Genomic DNA, 26115 nt, shown 5'->3' with positions numbered 1-26115 from the left:
AAGTTTGGCACAACATCGTGGGCCGAAGGGCCTGTTCTGTGCTGTATTGTTCTATGTTCTAAGTTCAGTGAATGATAGAGAAGGCAAATGGGAGGTTGGCCTTTAAATAGAGTATAAAAGTTGGGAGGTTATAGTGAACCTATGTCAGGCCACAACTGAACACTGGCAGGGTCGTTTACCTAAGGAAAGATATACTGGCATTGGAGGCAGTCCAGAGAAGATTGACCAGGATGATATCAGGTATGGAAAGAATATCATATGAAGAGAAGTGAATAGGTTGGGCCTGTACTTATTAGAAGTTAGAAGATTTAGAGGTTACTACTGGCTGGGCCGAACGGCCTGTTTCCACACTGTAGGGTATCTTAAAACAAACCTTATTTTCACATAAAAGATTCTGAGGAGACTTGATGGGCTTGATGTGGAAAAGTTTACCTTTGTGGGTGAGTCTAGCACCAGAGAGAATAACCTGCAAATGAGGGATTGCATGTTGAAGACAGATAGGAACTTTTACTGAGGGCAGTAAATCTGTGGAACATGTTACTGTAGAGGGTTGTTGAGCCTGGGTTGTTAAGTACATTCAAGGCGAACAGATTTTTTTTTAATCAGTGAGGAAATTGAGGATTATTGGGAAATGGCAGGAAAGTGGAGTTGATGTTTACCAGAGCAAACGTGCTCTGAATAAACGGCATAGTTGATTCAATGGGCTGAATTGAATAGTAAATAATAAAGGGGAAAAGGATACAACTGGCAACTACAGGCCAGTCAATGTTGGAAAGTTAGATGTTGTATGGACTGGATGGCATTTTGGCATTGTTACTGGATTTAGCAGCATTAGTTTGAAACTCCAGATGTTATGTCCCTGATGCAATTTAAAATCAATTAATATATCTGGAATATAAAGCTTATCGCTGCTTTGATGATCTTAGCAATTGTTCTGAGGACCTATCTTGATAGGGAAGGAAACCTTTAGTCCTAACCCAGTTAAGCAATTATGTCACTCTTGATCCACAGTAATGTGATTGACTCTTAACTGCCCTCTGAAATAGCATTTGGTTTTTCTGGGAGATTCCCATGAATGAATAAAGGATAATATTCAGGAGAAAATTGTCACTGAAGTGAAGATTGTGATCTTGTGATACTGGTTGAGTAACCCAGAGATCTAGGTCTTCTGAGAACAAAAATTCAAATCCCATCATGGCTGCTTGTGGAATTTATGTTCAATTAATAAAATGATCTGGAAGTGAGAGTTTGTCTCGGTCCTGGCAACCAGGAAACCATTATTGACTAAAACAATGAATTGCAGATGTTGGAGATCAGAAACAAAATGCAAAATTGCTGGGGTGACACAGCAGGTCTGGCAGCATCTGTGGAGAGAAAAGTTAATGTTGTGAATCCAGCCATTTTTTTGAAGGCCACTGGACACAAAACATTAACACTAATCTCTTCATAGATGCTGCCAGAGCTGTTGTGTTTTTCCAACCATTATTGATTGATTGTTGTGAAAGTATTCCTTTATGGAGAGAAATCTACAATTCATCAATCCTGTGCGTGCACAGAGACGTACTACAATGTGGGGTTGATTCTCAGTTGCCTTCTAGTCAATTATTTGGTCCAAGGCACATGAGGGATGGTGAGAAAACAATCACATTCCACAATTTCTTTTAAAAGAAAAGCATAGATTAATGAAGGACAGCCAAGACAAATTGCTATGGGACGGTCATGCCTAATTGATTTGATTTCCTTGTGGTAATACGATGGTCGTAAATATTTTTTAAAAATCCTCCTCAGAGGTTACACCACAGTTGGAATACTGCATGCAGTTCTGGCTGTCTGCTAGGCGAAGGATGTTGTGAAATTTGAAAGGGTTCAGAAAAAATTTACAAGGACACTGCCAGGGTTGGAGAGTTTGAAAAGGCTGAACACCCTGGAGCTATTTTCCCTGGAACTTTGGAGACTGAGGGGTGACTTTATAGACGTTCATAAAATCATGAGGGGCATGGATAGGGTAAATAGGGAAGGTCTTTTCCCTGAGCTGGGCGGGGGGGGGAGGAGTCAAAAATTAGAGTGCATAGGTTTAATGTTCATAGCAAATGGAGTTTAACATAGATAACTGTGAGGTCTCACAGTTTGGATAGTCAAATCGATGTAGGGGTTTCATGGTGAATGGTTGGACCTCTAGTGGAACAGAGGGATCTTGGAGTAGGTTCACAGTTCACTGAAAGTGGAATCATAGGTAAAGGTCTTTTGGCACACTGGCCTTCATCAGTTAGAGTGTTGAGTATAGAAGTTGGGAATTTATGTTGCAGTTATACAAGATGTTGGTGAGGTTGCACTTGGAGTATGACATAGATTCACTGCTATATTGAAGGCAGGAAAGAGTAACAAACGTATATTAATTAGAGAGCCATAAATTATGTATCTAAATGAGATAGTGAATTAGAGTAGAGACAAGCACTGAATAATAATGTTCTTCTGATGAGCACCGAATGTGTTTCATGTGCAGTATTTCGAACCAAGAGATCTAGGGGTGCACGTTCATAGCTCCAAGAAAGTGGAGTCACAGGTTGACAGGTGGTGAAGAAAACTTTCAGCCTGCTTCCTTTCATCAGTGCAAGCATTGAGCATAGGAGTTGGGACATCTTGTTGCAGCTGTCACAAACGCCACACAACACAGTGTGACCCTGCCCTTCTCTGACTTACCGTCCCTTTGAATATCAGGGGGAAAACACCCTTTTAATTGTGATGTTCAGGAAAGATGCCTTACTTCAACAAAAATGTGCTGCACTCACAGATGTTTGGACAGAGAAAGGGAGTTGCAGTCTTGGGTGAAGCTCAATCTTCATTCAGAGAGAGAGAGGAGCAGCAGTAGCTTCAGAAGCTCATGGTCCAACTTGCGCATTCAGACAATAAGGGGGCTCTGATTGGCAAGTAGACCCAGCCCATTGTGGTCCTTCAGGGCTCCCCATTGGTCAATCCCCAGATACTTCACCACCTGGACTGGGTGACGTACACGATGGGAGACAGCTAGCCTGGAAATGTGGAGAAGTCACTGCCAAACACCGCAAATCCAATTGACTACCGAAGGTATGGCACCTCCCCATTGTGGGCATCACAATGTAAAAGTTATCCAATGAGGTTCAGAGGGAAACTCTCTCTTCTGGGCAAAACCTGGGAGCAAAGAAATGTTTCCTCCTTTTCATTCTTCATCCTGGGAGGGCGAAAGAAGGGGGGAGCACTGTTCACTTATAGCAACTGGAGGCAGACAGTGTGAATCCAAGCAGGGAGCAGACTCAGTTTCAGTAGGCCACTCCTGCAATATTGTGTGCAATTCTGGTCTCCCTCCTATACGAAGGATGTTGTGAAGCTTGAAAGGATTCAGAAAAGATTCACAAGGATGTTGTCAGGGTAGGAGGGTTTGAACCACAGGGAGAGGCTGAATAGGATGGGGCTGTTTTCCCTGAAGCGTCAGCAATAACTCTTTCTGCACCAAAGAAACAAAAAGGCCACCGAAAAGCTGCGACATCATAAGCCCTCAATCAGAAATTAGGCCATTCAGCCCATTGAGCCTGCTTCACCATTCAATCGTTCATAAGTATCGAGGGTTACACAAAGAATGGGGATGAGAAACTTATCAGCCATGATTGAATAGTGGAGCAGGCTCAATGGCATAATTTCTGCTGGTTAACCATTGCTGGGGATAAGGATGCAAAACAATGAGCTGTTTCCTGGGACAGATGTGATGTGTTTAATAACATGACAAAAGGACAATTCCTGTCTGTGGAAGTAAGGCCCTGAAGTAAAGGAGTTAATTGCAGGACAGGCTGTTTCAGACAGCTAAAAAAGGATAAGAAGGTAAGTTACAGGCCCAAGGTCTCCAGCAGTGTGGGGAGGTGGTGTTAGAATCTAAAGAAATGTCACACCACAAATTTGAAAGCAAGGAATCTCCAGCAGAATTTAACTCCAGAACGATGCAGTAGCAGAACTTGGAAGAACAACACTGCAACCCTGTAAACTTCCAGATACAAATACTGTCAGTGGAAACTCAGTTAAATTCTACCATCAATTGGGTGATAGCCAAGTTGGGGTGAGGTTGAACTTGGTTACTACATACAATGAAGTGTAAGTCATTGTTTAAGCAGTTGATTCTTTTTGCAGTTTCTGAGTCAGGAGCCAAATTAAGGCAATTCACCCACAACCACAGCGAGAGGCTGGGATTAATATTGACTCCATTGTATTCAGCAGGACATCACATCAATCCTGTTATAAAGCGAAGGCTGACACCATCACCCCAGATCTCAAACCGAAACACCCAGAGGAGCGCATCACCCTATAATCTGTAAAATTAGCGTGAAAAGTAGTGTAACCTGCTCGTGGTGGAAATAAATCCCCAACACTTTAAAATCAACAATCAGCAATTTATTTATCCAATTCTCACAAACAAATGAACAAAACTATTAACAAACTGGATGCAGGCCAGCAGCAGATAGGTGGCTCGCTTTAGTTGGGAATCATGGACTGGTTGGTCTGAAGCATCTATTTCAGGGCTGCATTGGATGAATGGGGATCAATCCCAAAGAGATAAGGTTTTTGAGCATGACCTTCGGCATGTGTATGGACTCTCTCCAGATTACTGAGGGCAGTGGGACACAGAGGTTCAATAGATCAGACAGTCAGTCAGCAAGGTGCCTTTGTTTACAAGAATGTTGCCAGGACTCAAGGGTTTAAGTAAAAGGGAGATGTTGGACAAACTAAGATGTTTTTATTTAGAGCATAAAAGACTGAGGGGGACCCTTATAGAAGTGAAGAGAGACATGGAGATGGTGAATGCACTCGATCTTTCTGGGGTTGGGGAATTGAGGGCTTCAGTTTAAGGTTAGAGGAGAAAGAATAAAAGGGAACGAGAGGGGCCATTTTATTTTTTTTACACAGACGGTGGTACACATATAGAATGAGCTGCCAGTGGAAGTGGTTGAGGCGGGTACATTAACAACATTGAAAAGGCATTAGGACAAATACGTGGATAGAAAAGGTATGGAAGGAAATGGGCCAAGTGCAGGGAAATGGGGTTACTGTTGATGGACAGTTTGGTCGGCGTGAACCATTTTGGGCCGAAAGGCCTGTCTCTGTGCTCTATGACTCGCGTCTCTTTGTCGCTCCGACAGCATTGAGTTTCCAGATGAACATCTCACTAAATCAGGCTGAATAAAATCCAATCTCATTCGTCAACTCTGATGTGGAGGTACTGGTGTTGAATTGGGTAGATAAGGTCAGAAATCACACGACACCAGATAAAGTGATGAAGGAGCAATGCTCCGAAAGCTTGTGATTTCAAATAAACCTGTTGCACTGTAACATGGTGTTGTGTGACTATGGACTTCTTCAACTCTGGGTTTGTCTCAAACTTGATGGGATACTTTGTCCAACTCGGCATATTTAAACAGTATTGCTTGGAGGAATTTTTTTTAAAGATTAGATTCCCTCCAGTATGGAAACAGGTCCTTTGGCCCAACAAGTCCACACCGGCCCTCCGCAGAGTAACCCACCCAGACTCATTCCCCTATCCCTATTCATCTATATTTACCCCTGATTAATGCACCACACCTACACATTCCTGAACACTATGGGACAATTTAGATGGGCCAATCCATCCTAACCTGCACATCTTTAGACTGTGGGACGAAACCGGAGCACTCAGAGGTAACCCATACAGACATGGGGGGGGCATTGTGCAAGCTACACACAGACTGTCACCCCGAGGGTGGAACTAAACCCAAGTCAGCATCATGAGGCAGTGGTGCTAACGACTGAGTCACCGTGCCACCCCCTGAGACACTGTAGGGTGGGCTGGGGGGCGGAGTGGGGGGTGGGGGGCAGCTGTTGTGAATTGAGCACAAAACAAAAAAAAAAGCCCACATTCTCCCACTGCACCCACAGTCAGAATGGGCAGGAGGTTCATTCCTGAGGGTGACCCACTGCATTGTCACTGATGGATCTGATTGTTGGGTGCGAAGATGCCTCCACAAGTTGCAGAACAATGTGAACCTCCGCCCGCAGTCAGGGCAGGCAAACGGCTTCTCCCCGGTGTGGACCCATTGGTGGGCCAGCAGTTTGGAGGAGCGAGTGAACCCCTTCCCACACTCAGGGCAGCTGAATGGCCTTTCCCTGGTATGGACCCGCTGGTGGGACAACAGATCAGAGGAATTGCTGAAGGCCTTACCACACTCAGGGCAGGCGAATGGCCTCTCCCCCGTGTGGATTCGCCGGTGTCTCAGCAGGTCGGAGGAATTGCTGAAGGCCTTACCGCACTCGTGGCAACTGAAGAGCCTCTCCCCTGTGTGGAATCGCTGGTGAGTCTGGAGGTTGTCCACCTGGGTGAACCCTTTCCCGCTGTGTGTATGATGGTGGGCCAGCAGGACACAGGAGCAAGTAAAGCCCTTCGCTCGCTCGGGGAAGGGCCTCTCCCCAGTGTGATTGCACTGATGAGCCTCCAGGACAGATGGGAAACACAAGCCCTTCCCACAGTCATCACACTTCCATGGTTTCTCAACGGGGCGGGATTCCTCGGGTTTCTCCATGGCCGAAGCTTCAGTTGCACACAAACGTGTGTACAGCCCCTCCCCGCCGTGAATTCCTCTTTCCAGGCCGTAGAGCTGTTTCAGGCTCCACACTCGGTGCGCTACAACAGTAGGGTTTCTCATCCAGTCCCACTGATGCTGAAACCATACTCAAACAGGAACCAAAAAGAAAGCTTTGCGCCTTCTCATAGAATCATAGTTGAAAATTGTTGTGGTCCTGATGGATTGAGTAATTGTCAGATATTGACGTGAAAGTGAGGACTGGAGACGCTGGAGAGTCAGAGTCAAAAATTGTGTCGCTGGAAAAGTGCAGTGCGCCAAGCAGCATCCGAGGAGCAGGAGAATCAACGTTTTGGACATAAGCCCTTCATCTGTTGATTTTGAAACTTCCGTCTTCAGATCTTCAAATACTCTGTAAGAAGAGATTACAAAAGTCATCACTGCCAGTCCGGTTTAGAATGAGACATCAAGGCATTGACACTGACACCTGAGAGAAACTGTACATATAGATGTGGCAAATGTTAGTGGCAAGCCAGAGTGATAGAGATATGTAGCACAGAAACAGACCCTTCGGTCTAATTCGTCCGTGCCAACTAGATAACCTCACCTAATCTCGGCCAATTTGCCAGTATTTGGCCCATATCGTCTAAACCCTTCCTAATTGTATACCCATCCAGATGCCTTTTAATGTCATAATTGTACCAGCACCCACCACTTCCTCTGACAGCTCTTTCCTTAAACACATCACTTTCTGCATGAAAGACTTATCCCTTAGGTTCCTTTGTTAAGTTCTTTTGCTTGAGCTTCTTACACACATGATGCCACTGCAATACGCCAACTTCTGTGAACAACCAAACTTTACTAAGCAAGTACAGTACAAGCTGTGGAGAAACTCTTAAACAAACCCCTTAAATATAGAGTAAAACTGAAACAGAGGCTTACAGTTGAAGTTAGAAGGGCAGAAGGAGACAGTGTTTGCAGCCTTTCTCCACACAGTCCACTGCTTAACTCACCCAAACGAGACTTCAGCTTTCAGGACTGACCACTCCCCTTTCATTGTACAGGTCACTTCTAAAACATAAAAGCTTTGGCCTCAAGTCTCATCTGTTCACATATAACCAAAAATCCATCAGGACTGCACAATTTTCACATATAACCCAATACCCTTTTCATCTCTGTACTAAACCAGTCGCTTCGGAGCCCGGGTCTTTTTACCACCACTCTGAAAAAAACCCAATGACACAGCATCCTTGAGAAGAAGGACCAGCTTTGTGACAGAGGGATATAGGCCAAACACCGGCAGATGGGATTAGATTAGTTTGAGAACATAGCATGGAGTAGTTGGACTGAAGGGACTGTTTCTGTGCTGTTTGACTCGGTAATTGTTCTGTAATGGTCTGAAAACCATTTTCTTGCCTCCCCCCATAAACATCCACTTCTTTGTTGTTCAAAAAACTCAGATGAACTCAGCCTTGAATATATTCAATGATCCCATAACTGCAGGAAGATATCCCTACTTCTCAACTCAATTCCTCTTGCTAATATACCACTTGCCTTGCTGATTGCTTGCTGCACCTATCTGACAACTGTTATTGACTGGTGTGGAAGGACGCTGAGGTCCCTTTGTACACATTAGTGATGAAGGGCTCGTGCCTGTCACGCTGACTCTCCTGCTCCTTGGATGCTGCCTCATCTGCTGTGCTTTTCGAGCACCACACGTTTTGACTCTGATCTCCAGCATTTGCAGTCCTCACTTTCTCCACATCCCAATATATCACCATTTAAACAATGCATCTCCTTTCTGCTTTTTATCTCTCCACAGCAAATGCTATAACTTCACATCGTGGTACTGCATTTTCCATGAGTTTGCCAACTGAGACACAGACCTGGACCAATATTTCCAGAGTCTGTCCCCTCCAAGAATTAACTCCCTTTTCTTTCAGTTGCTGCAAATCAACAACTGAACCCCAGAATGGAAAAGCGGGTGAGAAAGGAGAAGTGCCTTACTCACATATGCTCAGCAGAGGAAGCAAGTTTCAGTCTGGGGTAAAGCTCAATCTTCATTCAGAGAGAGACAGAAGCCACAGCAGCAGTGGAAACAGCTTCATCAGCTCATGGTCGACCATTCAGACAATAGGGGGGCTCTCTGATTGATAGGAGGACCACGCTCCTTCCACTCCTCCAGAACTTCCTATTGGCCCAACAAAAGATGATCACGTTTCGAGTCTAACTGACCCTTTGTCAAAGCTAAAAAAAAGGAGAAATAGGGAGGTATTTATACTAGGCTGAGAGAAGGGGAGTCCCACTAGGCACATTACAGCCTGCCGGTCTCAACATGGATTTCAACAACTTCAGATGATTATCCCATCTCGACCCCTCTGTTTTCATTCTGCTCTGTAATTTTATTTCATTTATTTTTAAATATTTTATTCACTGTTCTGTACCTCTTATTTCTTGATTGTCTTTCTCTCGCTCCCCACTCTCTCATCACCTTTTTCCTCTCCTTTTCCCCCTTTGCTACCCTTCTCCCCTGTTTTCCATTTTGCCTCTGCTTCACCCATACCCCACATATTTTGTCACATACCACTGCCTTCAGCCTTGGTCATTCACAGCTCCTAATCTCCCTATAATCTCTCTATGCACTGTCATTATCATCTCTTTGTTGCTACCTTTGCTTCCGGAGTCATGACTCACCTTCGGTCAAGTAAAAACATTGACTGCAGATGCTGGAAACCAGATTCTGGAGTAGAGTGGTGCTGGAAAAGCACAGCAGTTCAGGCAGCATCCGAGGGGCAGGAAAATCAGACTAGTATAAATACCTCCCTATTTCTCCCTTTTCTAAGCTTTGACAAAGTGTCAGTTAGACTTGAAATGTCAGCTCTTTTCTCTCCTTACAGATGCTACCAGACCTGCTGAGATTCTCCAGCACTTTCTCTTTTGGTTTCAGGTTCCAGCATCCGCAGTAATTTGTTTTTAATTTAAAGAAGATCACACGCAATTTCCACAGAGAGCTGGTGTTACTGACAGGTTTTGTGCCCAAATGACAATCGGAGAAAAAAAGGCTGGAGCGACATTTTTTTATTTAGCCTGCGGCTCGTCATTTTATTTGACTACTCATCTTTTCCTCAGGGTAGGGGACTCCCAAACTGGAGGGCATAGGTTGAGGGTGAGAGGGGAAAGATTTAAAAGGGACCTAAGGAGTAGAAAAAAGTGTGAAAGTTAATTCCCCTCAGGAAGTGCCCTCTCCAAACCTGCACATCTTTGGATTGTGGGAAGAAACCGGAGCACCCAAAGGAATCTCATGCAGACATGGGGAGAAGGTGCAAACTTCACTCAGACAGTTGCCTGAGACTGGGATCAAACCCGGGTCCCTAGCGCTATAAGGCAGCAGTGCCAGCCACTGAGCCTGTTCAGCAAAAGCAGCAATTGATTTATATTAGGGTGAGAGGGGAAAGGATTAAAAGGGACCTAAAGGGCAACTATTTCACGCAGCAGGTGGTGCGTGGATTGAATGAGCTCCCAGAGGAAGTGGTGGAGGCTGGTACAATTCCAATATTCCAAAGGCATCTGGATGGGTATATGAACAGGAAGGTTTGGAGGGATATGGGCCAAGGGCTGGCAAATGGGCCTACATTCATTTAGGATATCTGATTGGCACAGACTAAACAGTTTGTTTCCATGCTCCACTACTCTATGACTCTAGTGACTCTACGCAGTCAGAACTGTTACGACATAGGCTGCACATCCCACTAATTTCAACCCAGAAAAGATTTACCCCATGCAGTAATGAGAAAATTCAAGAGGTATGGGACTGTTTCCAAAAGTCACGATTTAAAGTTTTACTTAATGATCTAGGACACCAACTTGCAAGTGTTTAAATTTGCTGGGATTTTTCATACCCCCAAATCTATTCAAATCTGTCTAAACCAGTTCAAATCTCGGACAAAAGCCCCCAAATTGGTACAACACAGGGTGCAACCCCTCCCCCCCCCCACCTAATTTAAAGCAGCAACATAGAAAAGATTTAACCCATGCAGTAATCTGTGAAAATTCAAGAGCCAAGGAACTATTCCCAAAGGTCAGTATTTAAAGTAAAAATTAACAACTTTATTTATTAAAGTCTAATGGAGAATAATTAATTAGCTACTTACAACTCCTTTCTCTAACCTATCTTCTACCTTCCCCTGTACGATACCAGTCCAATAAAAACCCCTGATTAAGATTTAACGAAAGATTCAAACTTCAAAACCAGCCAGCTGTTAACCTTCTCTTTGTTATCTTCCTCTGTAGATTTGCTCTCCAGGTCGGTGTCGATGTTTTTTCTCTGTGCAAACTCCTTCTCTACCTCTTAGAGTTCACATTAGCAGCCTACATTTGTTGGTCTTTTGGCAGTTCTCTTGCAACTGTTCAATTTTATTTTCGATTTTGTACCTGAAAGCATGGAATCATTTCATTGGTGTTAATATTAGATTAGATTCCCTACATTGCGGAAACACGCCCTTCAGCCCAACCAGTCCACACCGACCCTCCGAAGAGTAACCCACACAGACCCATTTCCCTCTGACTAATGCACCTAACACTATGGGCAATTTAGCATGGGCAATTCACCTGACCTGCAACATCTTTGGACTGTGGGAGGAAACCGAAGCACCCAGAGGAAACCCACGAGACACGGGGAGAATGTACAAACTCCACACAGACAGTCACCTAAGACTGAAATCAACCCTGGTGCTTTGAGGCAGCAGTGCTAACCAATAAATTCAAACTTGATTGGAATTCAGTTTTTTGGGGCAAAATTTAAGTCGATTGGATGAAATTGAATTTGTTTTTGTCTCCAGGCAACCCAGCTACTCTAGCTGTTCGACCAAATGTTAAATTGTTACCTTGTTCAGAACGCTTGGTGCTGTGTCAGGTGATTCTGCTAGCCTTTCAACTCTCTTGAAGGTAGAGTACAACTCTACACCTTCTTAACAGAACCAATTTTTCAAGACTAGGAATCGGCCATTCACCCCTAACAGGTGAAACTGAGTACTGCAGATGCTGGAGATTAGAATCAAGACTGTGGTGCTGGAAAAGCACAGCAAGTCAGGCAGCATCCGTGGAGCAGGAAAATTGACATTTTGGGCAAAAGCCTCATTCAACCCAAACAGCCTGTCCTCAACTGTGGCCTAACTGCGTATATTTAAAAACAAGTTTGAGAAAGATGGCTGCAGTTTTGTTTTAATATAAAATGAAACATGTGTTCAAACTTGAATGCTGTTTCTGAATGTATTATTTTAGTTACTCTCAATTTGAAAGATCAGCCATTTCTCGTGCACCCCTATCTCCCAGGCAGTGTCATCACCAACCATTCTCTCTCTCTCTTTTGAGAAGAGCTTGATACAGTGATCAAAGAGAGCTCGAGGCATGAGAAAGTTTAGTGGGGGTTAGAAGAGATACAGAATGGACAGGGTGACAGAGTGTGGGGGCCATTGAGAGACTGGGGGGAACAGAGGGTGGTGGGAGCGGAAAGGAAAGACTCGGGGATCAAAGGGTGGAGGAAGAGAATGAGGGGGAAAGAGAGAGAGAGAGAATGAGGGTCAGAGGGTTGCGGAGTGAGAGAGAATGGATGGGGGCCAGTGGGTGGGGGGAGAAACAGCACAATTCCCACCTTCCCCAGGTCTGGTGTCAGTGTCCCATGAACTACATGTGAGTAAAGCAGAAGAATTATATAATCCCTGCAGGCCACTCTGCCTATCAAATTCACACTGACCTTTCACACAGCATCCCACCCAGACTCATCCACTTACTCTACAGCCCTGCAGTTCCCCATGGCTAACGCACTCTAACCTGCACATCCCTGGACACTTCAGCACAGCCGATCCATCCGAAACTGCAGATCCTTGGACTGTGGGAGGAAACCGGAGCACCAAGAGGTAACGCATGCTGACAGAATGGGGAGAACATACCAAAGTTAACACAGACAGTCACCAGAGGGTGGAATCGAATCGATTCAAACAATTCTCCCACACCTGCAAAACCCTGAGCACTATGGGTAATTTAGCAGGGCCAATCCACCCTAACCTGGGCAAAGATAAAAATCACATGACGCCAGTCCAACAGGTTTATTTGGAAGCACTAGCTTTCGGAGCACTGCTCCTTCATCAGGTGGTTGTGGAGTATAAGATCATAAGACACTGAGTTTACAGCAAAACATTACAGAGTCATGCCACTGAAATGATACATTGAAGAAACCTGGATTGTAAAGTCTTTCATCTTTTAGAATGAGTTGCTGGTGTCATTAATATGTAAATCCCAGGACTTCTTATAAGTCACCTTCTCAAGATAACTTAAAGTTTTATAAGAAAAGGTAAAAACTCAGCTCAGACAATGCATTAAAGGTGTGAGGTCAGAGTCGGTCTGTATCCCAGTTTTTGGTTCTATTTCCAAAGTGTTTAAACCTATTTAAATTCTATTGGTATAACGTCACCTCGCATTCTTCTAAACCCAGAGACTGGAGACACAATCTGCCATAGGAAAGGCTGGGACCTTTTTCACTGGAGCATAGGACATTGAGAAGGTATTTGATAGAAGTTTATAAAATACTATCACCTCCATCCCCACCCCCATTCACCTATTGTACTCTATGCTACTTTCTCCCCACCCCCACCCCCCTCTCATTTATCTCTCCACTCTGCAGGCACTCTGCCTCTATTCCTGATGAAGGGCTTTTGCCCGAAGCCCGACCCGAAGTGTCCGATTTTCCTGCTCCTCGGACGCTGCCTGAACTGCTGTGCTTTTCCAGCACCACTCTAATCTAGAGATGGTAGCTGTTGTTTCCCTGGAATGGGGCATTTCAAGACTCATTTCGAAGGTGAGAGGAGTCTTAACAAAACCTATTGGGCAATTCTGTTTTGCAAAGAGGGTGGTTCACATACGGAATGAACTTCCTGAGGAAAAGGTGGATACTGGTACAATTCCAACATTTAAAAGACGTTTGGATGGGAAAGTGATTAAGAAAGGATTGGTTGGAAATGGGCCAGGAGCTGGCAGGCAAGGACGAGTTAGTTTAGGATCATGTTCAGCGTAGACTGTTTGGATTGAAAAGTCTGTTTCCGTGCTGTATAACTATGATTCTACAAGTACACAGCCAAGGAGGTAGTGAGAATATGCCATCCTGTTAAATGCTAACCATTTCCTGGGGAAGGCAGCCCCTTTAGTTGAGAGCATTAACCAAACAAATTAATCTACCAAGTTAAGGAAGCAAAGCCGATCAATGTCCTCAACAGAGAGACCAAGTCAAACTTCCCAGACTCTGCCACCTCCGTGGATTGATTTGCTGTCAGTTCATGAAACTGGGCAGTATAAGCACTGAATGAGAAAATAGATGGAAAAAGAGATGAGAAAAGAGAGTGCCGTACTCACAGATGTTGGACAGGGAAAGGAAGTTGCAGTCTGGGGTGAAGCTCAATCTTCATTCAGAGAGAGGAGCAGCAGCAGCTTCAGAAGCTCATGGTCCAAATTCTGCATTCGGACAATAAGGAAGTTAAAAATCACACAACACCAGGTTATAGTCCAACGGGTTTAATTGGAAGCACACTAGCTTTCGGAGCGACGCTCCTTCATCAGGTGATTTGTGCTTCAGGGAGAGGCATCTGTCGGGTGTTATTAAATGGTTAAACATTCAGAGTGCTATTCGTGGCTCTCTAACACTCGATTATTGTTGTAATATTACTTTGTAGCTATGTCATATACAGTACTTCCAATTGGATTAGATTACTTACAGCGTGGAAACAGACCCTTTGGCCCAACCTGTCCACACCGACCCATCCAGACCCATTTCCCTTTGACTAATGCAGCTAACACAATGGACAATCACCTAACATGCACATCTGTGGTAGGAAACCCACGCAGACACTGGGAGAATGTGCAAACTCCACACAGTCAGTAGCCTGAGGCTGTAATCGAACCTGGGACCCTGTTATTGAAGAGGATGTTAAGTGGGCATTGGACAGAGAGTCATAGAGAGATGTCCAACACGGAAACAGACCCCTCAGTGCAACTCGCTCGTGCTGACCAGTTATTCTGTATAAATCTAGTCCCATTTGCCAACACTTGGAACCTATCCCTCCAAAGCCTTATAAATTCATACACCCATCCAGATGCCTGTTAAATGTTGGAATTGTACCAGCCGACACCACTTCCTCTGACAGCTCATTCCATATGTACATGGAGAGTTCATTTATCAGTCTAACACTGGCAGGGAATACGCTCTTTCTGAACCTATTGGTGCATGTGTTCAAGATTCTGTATCTTCTGCCTGCCCAAAGAGATTGTATGAGAGCATTACCAGGATGGCAGGGCACTTTGATAATGTTGGCAGCCTTCCCGCGCCAATGAGAAGTGTAGATGGAGACTGTGGATGGTAGTTTGGCTTCTGTGATAGTTAGGGCTGTGCATAAAACCTTCTGTAGTTTCTCATGGTTCTGGGCAGAGCAGGAGCTGTACCTGGCCATTACACACCCAGACAGGACACTTTCTATGCTGTTTCTGTAAACGTTGGTGAGGGTCCTTATGGACATGTTGAATTTCATAAGCCTTCCGAGGGAAAGAAGCATTGTTGTGCTTTCTTGACTGAGATTGCCCCCATCCTTATTCCTGTAACAAAGCCCTTCTCAGAAGAGGGAGAGAATGAATGGTGATGATTCTGTCTGGGAGATGCAGGTGCACAAGAAATGGCTGATTTTTAAAATTGAGAAAAGCTAAAATGATATATGCAGACACATCATTAAAATCTGAAAGCATGTTCAATTTTATGAAAAAAAAGCTGCAGATATTTTCTCATACTTGCATTGAAATATGTGTAGTTAGGCTACAGTTGAAAACAAGCTGTTCGGGGTGAATGGCCTATTCCTTGTCTTGTGAAATTGTTTCTGACTATGTAGAAATAGAGAAAGTGAGGACTGCAGATGCTGGAGATCAGAGCTGAAAATGTGTTGCTGGAAAAGCACAGCAGGTCAGGCAGCATGAAGAAGGGCTCATGCCCGAAACGTCGATTCTCCTGCTCCTTGGATGCTGCCTGACCTGCTGTGCTTTTCCAGCAACACATTTTCAGCTATGTAGAAATAGAGTCAGAGAGTTGTAGAGCACGGAAACAAACCCTTCGGTCCATACCAACCAGATATCCTAAATTAATCTTGTCCGACTTGCCAAGACTTTGTCCATATCCCTCTAAACCTTCCTTTTCTTATACCCATCCAGGTGCATTTTAAATATCCTCCAGCATGTGTTTGTAATTGTACCAGCCTGCACCGCTTCCTCTGAGAGTTCATTCAATCCGTGCACCACCCTCTGCACGAAAAACAAATGCACTTTAGGTCCCTTTTAAACCTAGCCGCAGCCTATTCAGCCTATTCTTGAAGCTCAAACCTTCCAACCCGAGCAATATCCTTACAAATCGTTTCTGAAGCCTTTCAAGTTTCACAACACCCTTCCTACTCAGTGATTAATAGTCTGTGAACAATCTATTTTGTTCAGGCCGTTAAAGAGGGCAATTTTTGAGGGGAATTAACTTTCACATTTTTTTTCTAAATCGTTAGGACCCTTTTAAATCTTTCCCCTCTCACCCGAAACCTATGCCCTCCGGTATGAGAGCCCTCTACATTGGGAAAAAGATCAACAAAAGTTGAGTATCCAGACAAAATGCAAAAGGAAAAAACAAAATCGCTCCAGCCTTTTTTCTCCTGAGGTCATTTGGACCCCAAATCTGTCATCAACACCGTCAACCACAGAGAGTATATTGCGCATGTTCCTCGGTGTCAGCAAGAATTGCGCATGTTCTCTGGTGTCAGCAAAAATCTGCGCATGCACCTCGATGTTCGAGGAACTGGCGCTTAATTTTCTTTTGTTGGATCGGAAGGAGCTTGGTCCTCCTGACAATCAGAGACTCCCCACCCATTGTCTGAACTGCGGAAAATTGATCATTAGTTCATGAAGCTGTTGCTGTTCCTTTCTCTGAATGAAGATTGAGTTTCACCCCAGACTGAAACTTCTTTCCTCTGTCCTACAACATCTTACCCTCTTTTTTTTTCATTCTGGGGTTCCATTGTTGACTTGCAGGGAACGGAAGGGAAACGGAGTGAATCCGGGGAGGGGTCGGACTCTGGAAAAGTTGGTCCAGGACTGTGTCTCACTTGGCAAACACACGGCGAATGCAGCACCACAATGTGAAGTTATAGTCTTTGCTGTGGAAAATAAAGGCAGAAAGGAAGAGCATGGTTTAAATGGGAATATATGGAGAAAGTGAGGACTGCAGGTGCTGGAGATCAGTCAAAAAGTGTGGCGCTGGATAAACACAGCAGGTCAGTGAGTGACATTTCAGGCACGAGTCCTTCGTTAGGATTGATGTGTGGATGTACAATCGGCCTTCACAGCCTTCTGTGACAGTGAATTCCACAGATTCACCACTCTCTGGCTGAAGACGTTTCTCAGCCAGACATTTCTCCTTATTTCCGTTCCAGAAAGTCTTCCCTTTACTCTAAGGCTAAGCCTTCAAGTTCGAGTCTATCCATTCAATGGAAACATCATCTTAACATCCTTTCTGTCCAAGCCATTCAGTATTCTGTATGTTTCAATTTGATCCCTCCTGAGTGTGGGCCTGTTAATCAGCACAAACCCAGACCCTGCAGGATGTGGTACAACAGGGATGTGGTACAAAGTGAGGGAGAATGTGTGAGGTGGAGATTTTCCACTTTTAGGGAATGAGAGAGGAAAGAAAGTTCAATATAAATTAGAATTGATTGGATGGGCTGATGAACCAGGTAGTGGCAGATGGAATATAATTTAGATAAACATGAGGTGTTACATTTTGGAAAGGCAAATCAGGATGGGATGCTTACACTTAATGGTAAGGTCCTTGATAGTGTTCCTGAACAAAGAGACCCTAGAGTAACCTTGAAAGTGGAGTTGCAGGTAGACAGGATAGTGAAGAAGGCATTTGGTATGCTCTCCTTTATTGGTCAGAGCACTGAGTATAGGAGCTGGGAGGTTATGTTGTGGCTGTACAGGACATTCGTTCGGCCACTTTTGGAATACTGCATTCAGTTCTGGTCTCCCTGCTATAGGAAAGAGGTTGTGAAACATGAAAGTGTTTGGAAAAGATTTACAAGGCTTTTGCCAGAGTTGGAGGATTTGTGCTATAGGGAGAGGCTGAATAGGTTGGGGATATTTTCCCTGGGTCATCAGAGGCTGAGGGTAACCTAAAAGAAGTTGCATGGTAGGGTAAATAGCCAAGATCTTTTCCCCCAGCGTAGTGGAGTCCAAAACGAGAGGGCATAGGTTTATGGTGAGAGCAGAAAGATTTACAAAGGGACCTGAAGGGCAACATTTTAATACAGAGAATGGTGCATGTATGGAATGAGCTGCCAGAGGAAATAGTGGAGGCTGGTGCAATTACATCATTTTAAAGGCATCTGGATGGTTTCATAAATGGGAAGGGTTTAGAGGGATAATCTAGTCCCATTTGCCAAGAGCTGGCAAATGGGATTAGATTAATTTAGAATATTTGGTTGCCGTAGACGAGTTGGACCGAAGGGTCTGTTTCCATGTTGTATGACTAATCGTCTTCAGTGAAAGGAGAAGTATCATTGTGAGGACTGGACTTTCAGAGCAGCTTTCAAAGATGTTTTGCCCTTACTGAGAGTAGAGGTTGCAATGAAATCTTTCATTTGTGAGACAGCAACTGGGTGAGTGAGTACATCTGTGATTTTGATGGAAAGTGGGACTTCATTGCACTGTGGGGATGAAGTGCTTTAATGTTAATGGTGGTAGGTGATGTGTGCTGAGTGGGGAGCCTAATGAAGTGTTTAATGGGTTTTTGTTTTAAACTTCTCATTTCTTTGAGCGTCCAACATTGTATTTCCAATGCTGTGCATCAGAAGGAGTGGTAAATCAGTAACTGATGTCGTTAGAAGCCTTACCATTTTCAGCACTGCAGGTATTGCATTGTTTCATCAGCATTGTAAAGGTTACTGGCAGCAGCAGGAGGTGTGGGCTGTATTTACTAGAAACGATCAAGCAGTTAGATAACACATACTAGAGGACAGGGTGGGACTTGTCTTTCAATCTGCAGAAGGTGGCAGGTTCTGGCTGCTGTGATCCGGGGCAAGCACAAGTGTGGTAAATCATAGAATCCCTACAGTGTGAAATCAGGCCATTCAGCCCATCAAGTCCACACTGACCACTCTGAAGAACATGTCACACAGACCCACCCCTATCCACCCTATCAGGTTGTTTCTGCTGGTGGCTGAGACTAGGCCTCAAGATTAAGGAGAGGAGATTTAGGACAGAGATGAGGGGGAACTGCTTTCCCCGAACAGTAGTGAATCTATGGAATCCTCTGCCCAAGGAAGCAGTACAGTCAGCATCATTAAGTATATTCAAGACACAGTTGGGTGGTTTTTGCAGGATAGGGGAATTAAAGGTCATTGAGATAATGCAGGTAGGAGGAGCATATCTTAGTCCTTCTATTTCTGTGAAACTATAACCCTGCACTTCCCATGGCTAACCGACCTAACCTGCACATTCTTGGACACAATGGGAAATTTAGCATGGCCAATCCAAATCAAGGTGAACAATGTAGTGATGTGGAAACTGAACGTCAGGGAATGATAGAAAAGGACAAGGAGAATAAATGTAACAGCAATCAAAGCTATATTCTAAAGATCACAAAAAATATAACTAAAAGGTCAGTATCTAAATGTGTGCTGCATTGTAACAAAAGTGAATGAATCCGCTGCACAGGTTGAAGACAATAATTACGATCTGAGACTCCTTACAGAGTATGGCTTCAGGATGACATGGATTGCATCCTGAATATTGAGGCAGGCATTCGAGTCAAATGGGAAGGTCTGTAAAGGTAGAGGGTTGGCACTGCTAATTAAAGCACTGATGACAGAGTAGTCTGGTGTCAGCTCGGATTTCAGGTCCTGATTTCTCTGTCCTCTGATCTCCCTGTTTCCACAGTTAGATGTCATCTGTTCTCAGATCTGCTGGTTTTCTGCTGATGATTTGACCCCATTTTGCACCTTTTCAAACAATGAAATGATCAGTCAATTAAGGCCCAACCCATAATCTCTGACACCTCGCTCCCCTTCCTGGACCTCTCCATCTCCATTAGTGACGACCGACTTGACACTGACATTTTTTACAAACCCACCGACTCCCACAGCTACCTGGATTACACCTCTTCCCACCCTATCTCTTGCAAAAATGCCATCCCGTATTCCCAATTTCTCCACCTCCGCCGTATCTGCTCCCAGGAGGACCAGTTCCACTGTAGGACACACCAGATGGCCTCCTTCTTTAGAGACCGCAATTTCCCTTCCCACGTGGTTAAAGATGCCCTCCAACGCATCTCGTCCACATCCCGCACCTCCGCCCTCAGACCCCACCCCTCCAACCGTAACAAGGACAGAACGCCCCTGGTGCTCACCTTCCACCCTACAAACCTTCGCATCAACCAAATCATCCACCGACATTTCCGCCACCTCCAAAAAGACCCCACCACCAGGGATATATTTCCCTCCCCACCCCTTTCCGCCTTCCGCAAAGACCGTTCCCTCCGTGACTACCTGGTCAGGTCCACACCCCCCTACGACCCACCCTCCCATTCTGGCACTTTCCCCTGCCACCGCAGGAACTGTAAAACCTGTGCCCACACCTCCTCCCTCACCTCTATCCAAGGCCCTAAAGGAGCCTTCCACATCCAAAGTTTTACCTGCACATCCACCAATATCATTTATTGTATCCGTTGCTCCCGATGTGGTCTCCTCGACATTGGGGAGACTGGGCGCCTCCTAGCAGAGCGCTTTAGGGAACATCTCCGAGACACCCGCACCAATCAACCAAACCGCCCCGTGGCCCAACATTTCAACTCCCCCTCCCACTCTGCCGAGGACATGGAGGTCCTGGGCCTCTTTCACCGCCGCTCCCTCACCACCAGACGCCTGGAGGAAGAACGCCTCATCTTCCGCCTCGGAACACTTCAACCCCAGGGCATCAATGTGGACTTCAACAGCTTCCTCATTTCCCCTTCCCCCACCTCATCCTAGTTTCAAACTTCCAGCTCAGTTACTGTCTCCTTGACTTGTCCTACCTGCCTATCTTCTTTTCCACCTATCCACTCCACCCTCTCCTCCTTGACCTATCACCTTCATCTCCTCCCCCACTCACCCATTGTACTCTATGCTACTCTCTCCCCACCCCCACCCTCCTCTAGCTTATCTCTCCACGCTTCAGGCTCACTGCCTTTATTCCTGATGAAGGGCTTTTGCCCGAAACGTCGATTTCGCTGCTCGTTGGATGCTGCCTGAACTGCTGTGCTCTTCCAGCACCACTAATCCAGTATTAGAAATAAATAGGTGCTTGTGTTTAATGTTTGTTTGTTAGGAGGTAAACCAGAAATATGGGTCTCCCAGGGTTCTTATAGTGCTCTATTTGAGGAATTCTCTCTCCCTTACATCTAACTAGTACCCAGCTATGACTTATAACAATATTTACATCAACAGAAATAAAGCATCTGTTATCAAATAGACAGATATACAGCAAGGAAATAGACTTTTCTCTCTCTCATGCACGTATACACAGATATAAGTCTATGGGGTGTATTAGTATTTGCAGAATTATGATGCAATTTTGCTCAAAAATGCACAATCTGTCGGCAGTCAATATATGTGATATTTTGTAAATTCCACTTTGAAATACAATCGGTCTCACTTAAAATTGCAGCTTTAAGGCTTTACATCGTCTGTTCTTTCATGTTGGCTCCAGCACATTCCGCTTCCTTTCCCCCCGCTCCCCACCCCTGCTCTGAGCTGTTGATGCTTCCATCATTTATAAAATCAAGAGAGGTATGGATAGGATAGACAAGGTCTTTTCTCTGGGAGAACAGAACTCGAGGATAGTAGGTTTAGGGTGAGGTTGGGGTGGAGGGGCGGAGGGAGATTTAAAAGGGACCTAAGGGGCAATTCATGCAGAAGATGATGTGTTTAAGGGAAGACCTGCCAGAGGAAGTGGTGGATGCTGATATAGTTATGACACATTTAAAAGGCAGCTGGATGGTTATATGAATAGGAAAGGTTTAGAGGGATCTGGGCCAAATACTGGCAAATGAGAGTAGATTGGGTGACGATATTTTGTCAGCATGGAACAGCTGGACCAAAGGGCTTGTTTCTGTGCTGTTTTTTCTTTATGACTCTAGCATGCCATTAATGTTTGCAATGTCAGTGTGTTCAATTTTTCTGTGGTGTCAGTGTCATTGCCTTGATATCTCATTCCAACCCTCCCCCCACTCACACCGGGGCACATTAACCGTTTTGAGTCTGGTTGTTGGTCAAGAACCTGCCTTGCAGGTTCATCCCGAATTTACATGCTATATTTTTGCTTCCTAACATCAGACCTGCTCACTCCCAGCAGTATCCCAATGTTGTGGAAGATATTAATTTTCAGCTGGAGTTATCCAAAATTCAGAGAGATGTCAGTCTTGACTGTTTTGCTTTTCTGTCCCTGCCAGATCCTGAATCAGCATCTTCAGGAGAATTAGTTAGAATGGAGTGAGAATAGAGCGGGAGAGAGAGAGAGAGAGGGATAGTGTGAGTGAGTGGGATAGTGCTTTCAATTTTGTGGATTAACAAAAGAAAAGAATTTTCCACAGAAAGTAGAATTTTTACCTTGGACTGACAGTGATAACTTTTGTAATCTCTTTGTACAGAATATTTGACGTTCTCAAGATGGAAGTTTCAAAATCAACAGATGAAGGGCTTATGCCCAAAACATTGACTCTCCTGCTCCTCGGATGCTGCCTGGCCTGCAGTTTTCATCTCTGACTCTCCACATTTGTCAGTCACTGAATCCACCGGGACTGCAACGATTTTCAACTATGATCCAATAGGTTCCTGTTTCAGTGCGTGTTCAGCATCAGTGGGACCGGCTGAGAGACCCTACTGTTGCAGTGAAATAGGTATACGGCCTGGAAGGCAGGGAGGGGAGGTACACACGTTTGTGTGCGGCTGAAGATTCGGCCATGGAGAAACCGTGGAAGTGTGGCAACTATGGGAAAGGCTTCAGTGTCTCCCGTCTGCCCTGGTGACTTATCGGCGCAGTCACACCAGAGAGAAGCCATTCTCCTGTCCTGAGTGTGGGAAGGCCTTCAGTGATTCCTCCGCTCTGCTGAGGCACCAGTGGGTCCAGACAGGGGAGAGGCCCTTCAACTGTAGGAAGGTGTTCACTCGTTCCTCCCACCTCTTGATCCAATGGCAAGTCCACACCATTGAGAAACCCTTCCTCTACCCCAAGTGCGAGAAGGCCCACCAGCTGGTCCACACCAGCGAGGGGCCGTTCACCTGCCCGGTGTGCGGGAAGGGCTTTACCCGCTTCTCCAACCTGCCGAAGCACTGGCAGGTCCACACTGGGAAGAGGCCTTTCAGCTGCCCTGAGTGTGAGAAGGGCTTTACCCAGGCCTCCCACCTGCTGACACATCGGTGGGTCCACACTGGGGAGAGGCCATTTGCCTGCCCCGAGTGTGGGCAGAGGTTCACAATGTCCTGCAGCTTGAACAAGCACCAGCGGAGGCACCAATGCTCCCAACAATCAAATTCTGCCGGTAACACTGCTGAGGGTCACCCCCAGGACTGAACCTCCTTCCCTTTCTGACATTGAGAGCAGTGGGAGAGTTGGTGGGCCTTTTTGTTTTCTGCCAACCCAACCCCAATATGCATGGGGGTGGGAGTGGGGCATGGTGGCTCAGTGGTTAGCACTGCTGCCTCACAACACCAGGGACCTGGATTTGATTCCATCCTCAGGGTGACTGTCTGTGTGGAGTTTGCATGTTCTCCCCCGTGTCTGCGTGGGTTTCCTCCGGGTGCTCCAGTTTCTTCCCACAGTCCAAAATTGTGCAGGTTCGGGGTGAATTGGCCAAGTTAAATTGTCCCAGCGCGTTCAGGGATGTGTAGGTGTGGTGCATTAGTCAGGGGTAAGTATAGATTAAGAGGGTAGGAGAATGGGTGAGTTACTCTGCAGAGGGTTGGTCTGAACTTGTTGGGCCGAAGGGCCTGTTTCCACACTGTAGGGATTCTACGATTCTATGAACTTTGCTTCCAGTGGGCGCTGCTGCTCATTGAGCCCAGAGCTGCATGTTCCCACTGAGATGATCTGCACGAACCTAAGACCGGAAGACCATTGGAGCAGAAGATAAGCCATTTTGACCCGTTGAATCTGTTCCACCATTTGTTAGAGACAATAAAAACTGTAGATGCTGCAATCTAAAGTAGACAAGTAGGAGGCTAGGCACTACAAGGCAGGCAGCACCAGGAGGTGGAGAAATCAGCATTTCAGGTATTAACCATTAGGACTGAAGAAGGGTTCTACCCACAATATTGACTTCTCCATCAGAAACGTTAGAACTTGAGGGCATAGGTTTAGGTTGAGGGGGGGAAAAGATTTAAAAGGGATTTAAAGGGCAAACTTTTCATGCAGAGTGTGTTGGGTGTATGGAATAAGCTGCCAGAGAAAGTGGAGGAGGCTGGTAGAACTACAGCATTTGGTTTGGGACATGAATAGAAAGGGTTTAGAGGGATTTGGGCTGAAAATGTGTTGCTGGAAAAGCGCAGCAGGTCAGGCAGCATCCAAGGAACAGGAGAATCGACACTTCGGGCATCAGCCCTTCTTTAGGAAGGCTGATGCCCGAAACGTCGATTCTCCTGTTCCTTGGATGCTGCCTGACCTGCTGCGCTTTTCCAGCAACACATTTTCAGCTCTGATCTCCAGCATCTGCAGTCCTCACTTTCTCGTTAGAGGGATTTGGGCCAAGTGCTGCAAGTGGGACTAGATTAATTTAGAATATCTGGTCAGCATAGATGAATTGGACCGAAAGATCTGTTTCCATGCTGTACATCTCTATGACTACAGGTCTTGATGTAAGGTTAGAATAGAGTCCAAGTAACTTTTAATTATTCAATCTTGTTGAGTTCACCTCCTGAAAGGTTTCAAATGAATCCCTCCAAGTGATATGATTCAAATATGCCAAGTTGGATAAAGTATCCCATCAAATTCAATATGAATGCACAGTTGAAGTCAGAAGTCACACCACACCAGGTTACAGTGCAACAGGTCTATTCAAAATCTCAAGCTTTAGGAGCATTGCTCCTTCATCACTTCACCTGATGAAGGAACAGTGCTCCGAAAGCTATGAGTTCAAATCAATCTGTTGGGATTCTCACTTGGTGTCGTGTGACTTCTGACCTTGTCCACCCCAATCCAACACCAGCACCTCCGCAACAGTGTTGATGAATGAGATCAGATTTTATTCAGCGTGATCTAGTGAGATGTTCATGTGGACATCCTTATGCCCGAAACATCGATTCTCCTGCTCCTTGAGTGCTGCCTGACCTGCTGTGCTTTTCCAACACCACACAATCAACTCTCATGATTTTCAGCCTCTTCCTCAAATCCATGTAAATCTTTTCTCAACCTTTTCAAGTTTTACAACATCCTTCCTGGAGATACAATTTGCAGGCGTACAGTGTAATGGACCAAGCCGGACCCCCTCAAAATATTCTAAGGTAGCCCACACCATAAACATTCCTGATGAAGAGTTTATGCTCGAACCATCAATTCCCCCACTCCTCAGATGCTTTCTGACCAGCAGTGCTTTTCCAGCACCACACTCTTCAACCCGGTGTTGTTTTAGGTTGAGGTATCCCAGCAGTGATGCAGCTGGGCTTACAGTAAAACAAAAATTTACACACCACTAAAAAAACACAAGCAAAAGAAAACAGAATTTAGAAGAGCAGCTGTTTGAAAATCCGACCGTCACGATCTCCCTGCAACTTAAGAAAGGAGCTGTTCTGATTACATGCAACATTCTCATAAACACACCCCTTTGGCAAAAAAAAAGACAGTTCAAACACACGTTCTTACAGGAGAAACATTAGAGACAGAGTCAGCCAGAAACATCTGTTGAATCAGGAAACTTGTCTTCCTGCAGCAGCTTCGGACAGACTGCTTGCGAAAACCCAAACCAAAACCAGGGGAAAAAAAAGTTGGGACAACAGCTCTTTCATTGCAGAAGGGTTTTAGAAAAAAAAAGTCAAACCCTTTTCCCTGATTGTTGCCTTAGCCAGTATCTGTTAACCATTAGTGAAATCCTTAATCCTAGACGAATGGGAAGCTCTGCCCTTTACAACCCCTCCTGAAAATAAACCAAGAACAACATAATCTTCTTAAAGGAGCAGCATCATCACAACAGACAGCACCTGAACTGAAACATTTGTAACAAAAGGCTGTACAGTTAGCAGGACAAGAAAACAGGTTTTCAATTTCACCAATTTAAATCAGCATTCCTGAGAGGAATCAGAGGTGGGCGGCCCAGTGGTTAGCACTGTTGCCTCACAGCGCCAGAGACCCGGGTTCAATTCCCACCTCAGGCGACTAACTGTGTGGAGTTTGCACATTCTCCCCCGTGTCTGCGTGGGTTTCCTCCGGGTGCTCCGGTTTCCTCCCACAG

At 45.2% G+C, this 26115-nt stretch overlaps 1 protein-coding gene across 3 annotated transcripts in view; it reads right to left on the bottom strand.

Annotated features, from left to right (window-relative positions):
* Nucleotides 1-4401: 4401 nt before the first annotated feature.
* The window catches only part of LOC140460915 (uncharacterized), a 158719-nt gene continuing 137005 nt past the window's right edge, over nt 4402-26115 (bottom strand). Inside the window, exons 1-6 of one of the 3 annotated variants that reach the window (XM_072555634.1) lie at nt 16632-16680; nt 13980-14078; nt 12405-12500; nt 10840-11006; nt 8583-8822; nt 4402-6987 (exon numbers count right to left, since the gene is read on the bottom strand). In XM_072555634.1, the coding sequence (XP_072411735.1) occupies nt 5748-6698 (951 nt within the window). In that variant the 5' untranslated portion in view covers nt 6699-6987; nt 8583-8822; nt 10840-11006; ... (1 more) ...; nt 13980-14078; nt 16632-16680 and the 3' untranslated portion in view covers nt 4402-5747. Of the gene's footprint in view, nt 6988-8582; nt 8823-10839; nt 11007-12404; nt 12501-13979; nt 14079-16631; nt 16793-26115 lie in introns of those variants that run through there. The other 2 variants (XM_072555635.1, XM_072555636.1) reach the window with 2 other exon arrangements.

Source organism: Chiloscyllium punctatum, chromosome 36 (genome assembly GCF_047496795.1).
Source record: "Chiloscyllium punctatum isolate Juve2018m chromosome 36, sChiPun1.3, whole genome shotgun sequence".
In the NCBI taxonomy this organism is placed as follows: domain Eukaryota; kingdom Metazoa; phylum Chordata; class Chondrichthyes; order Orectolobiformes; family Hemiscylliidae; genus Chiloscyllium; species Chiloscyllium punctatum.
The sequence above is the reverse complement of the archived record's forward strand: the minus strand, read 5'-3'. Positions and strand labels throughout refer to the sequence as shown.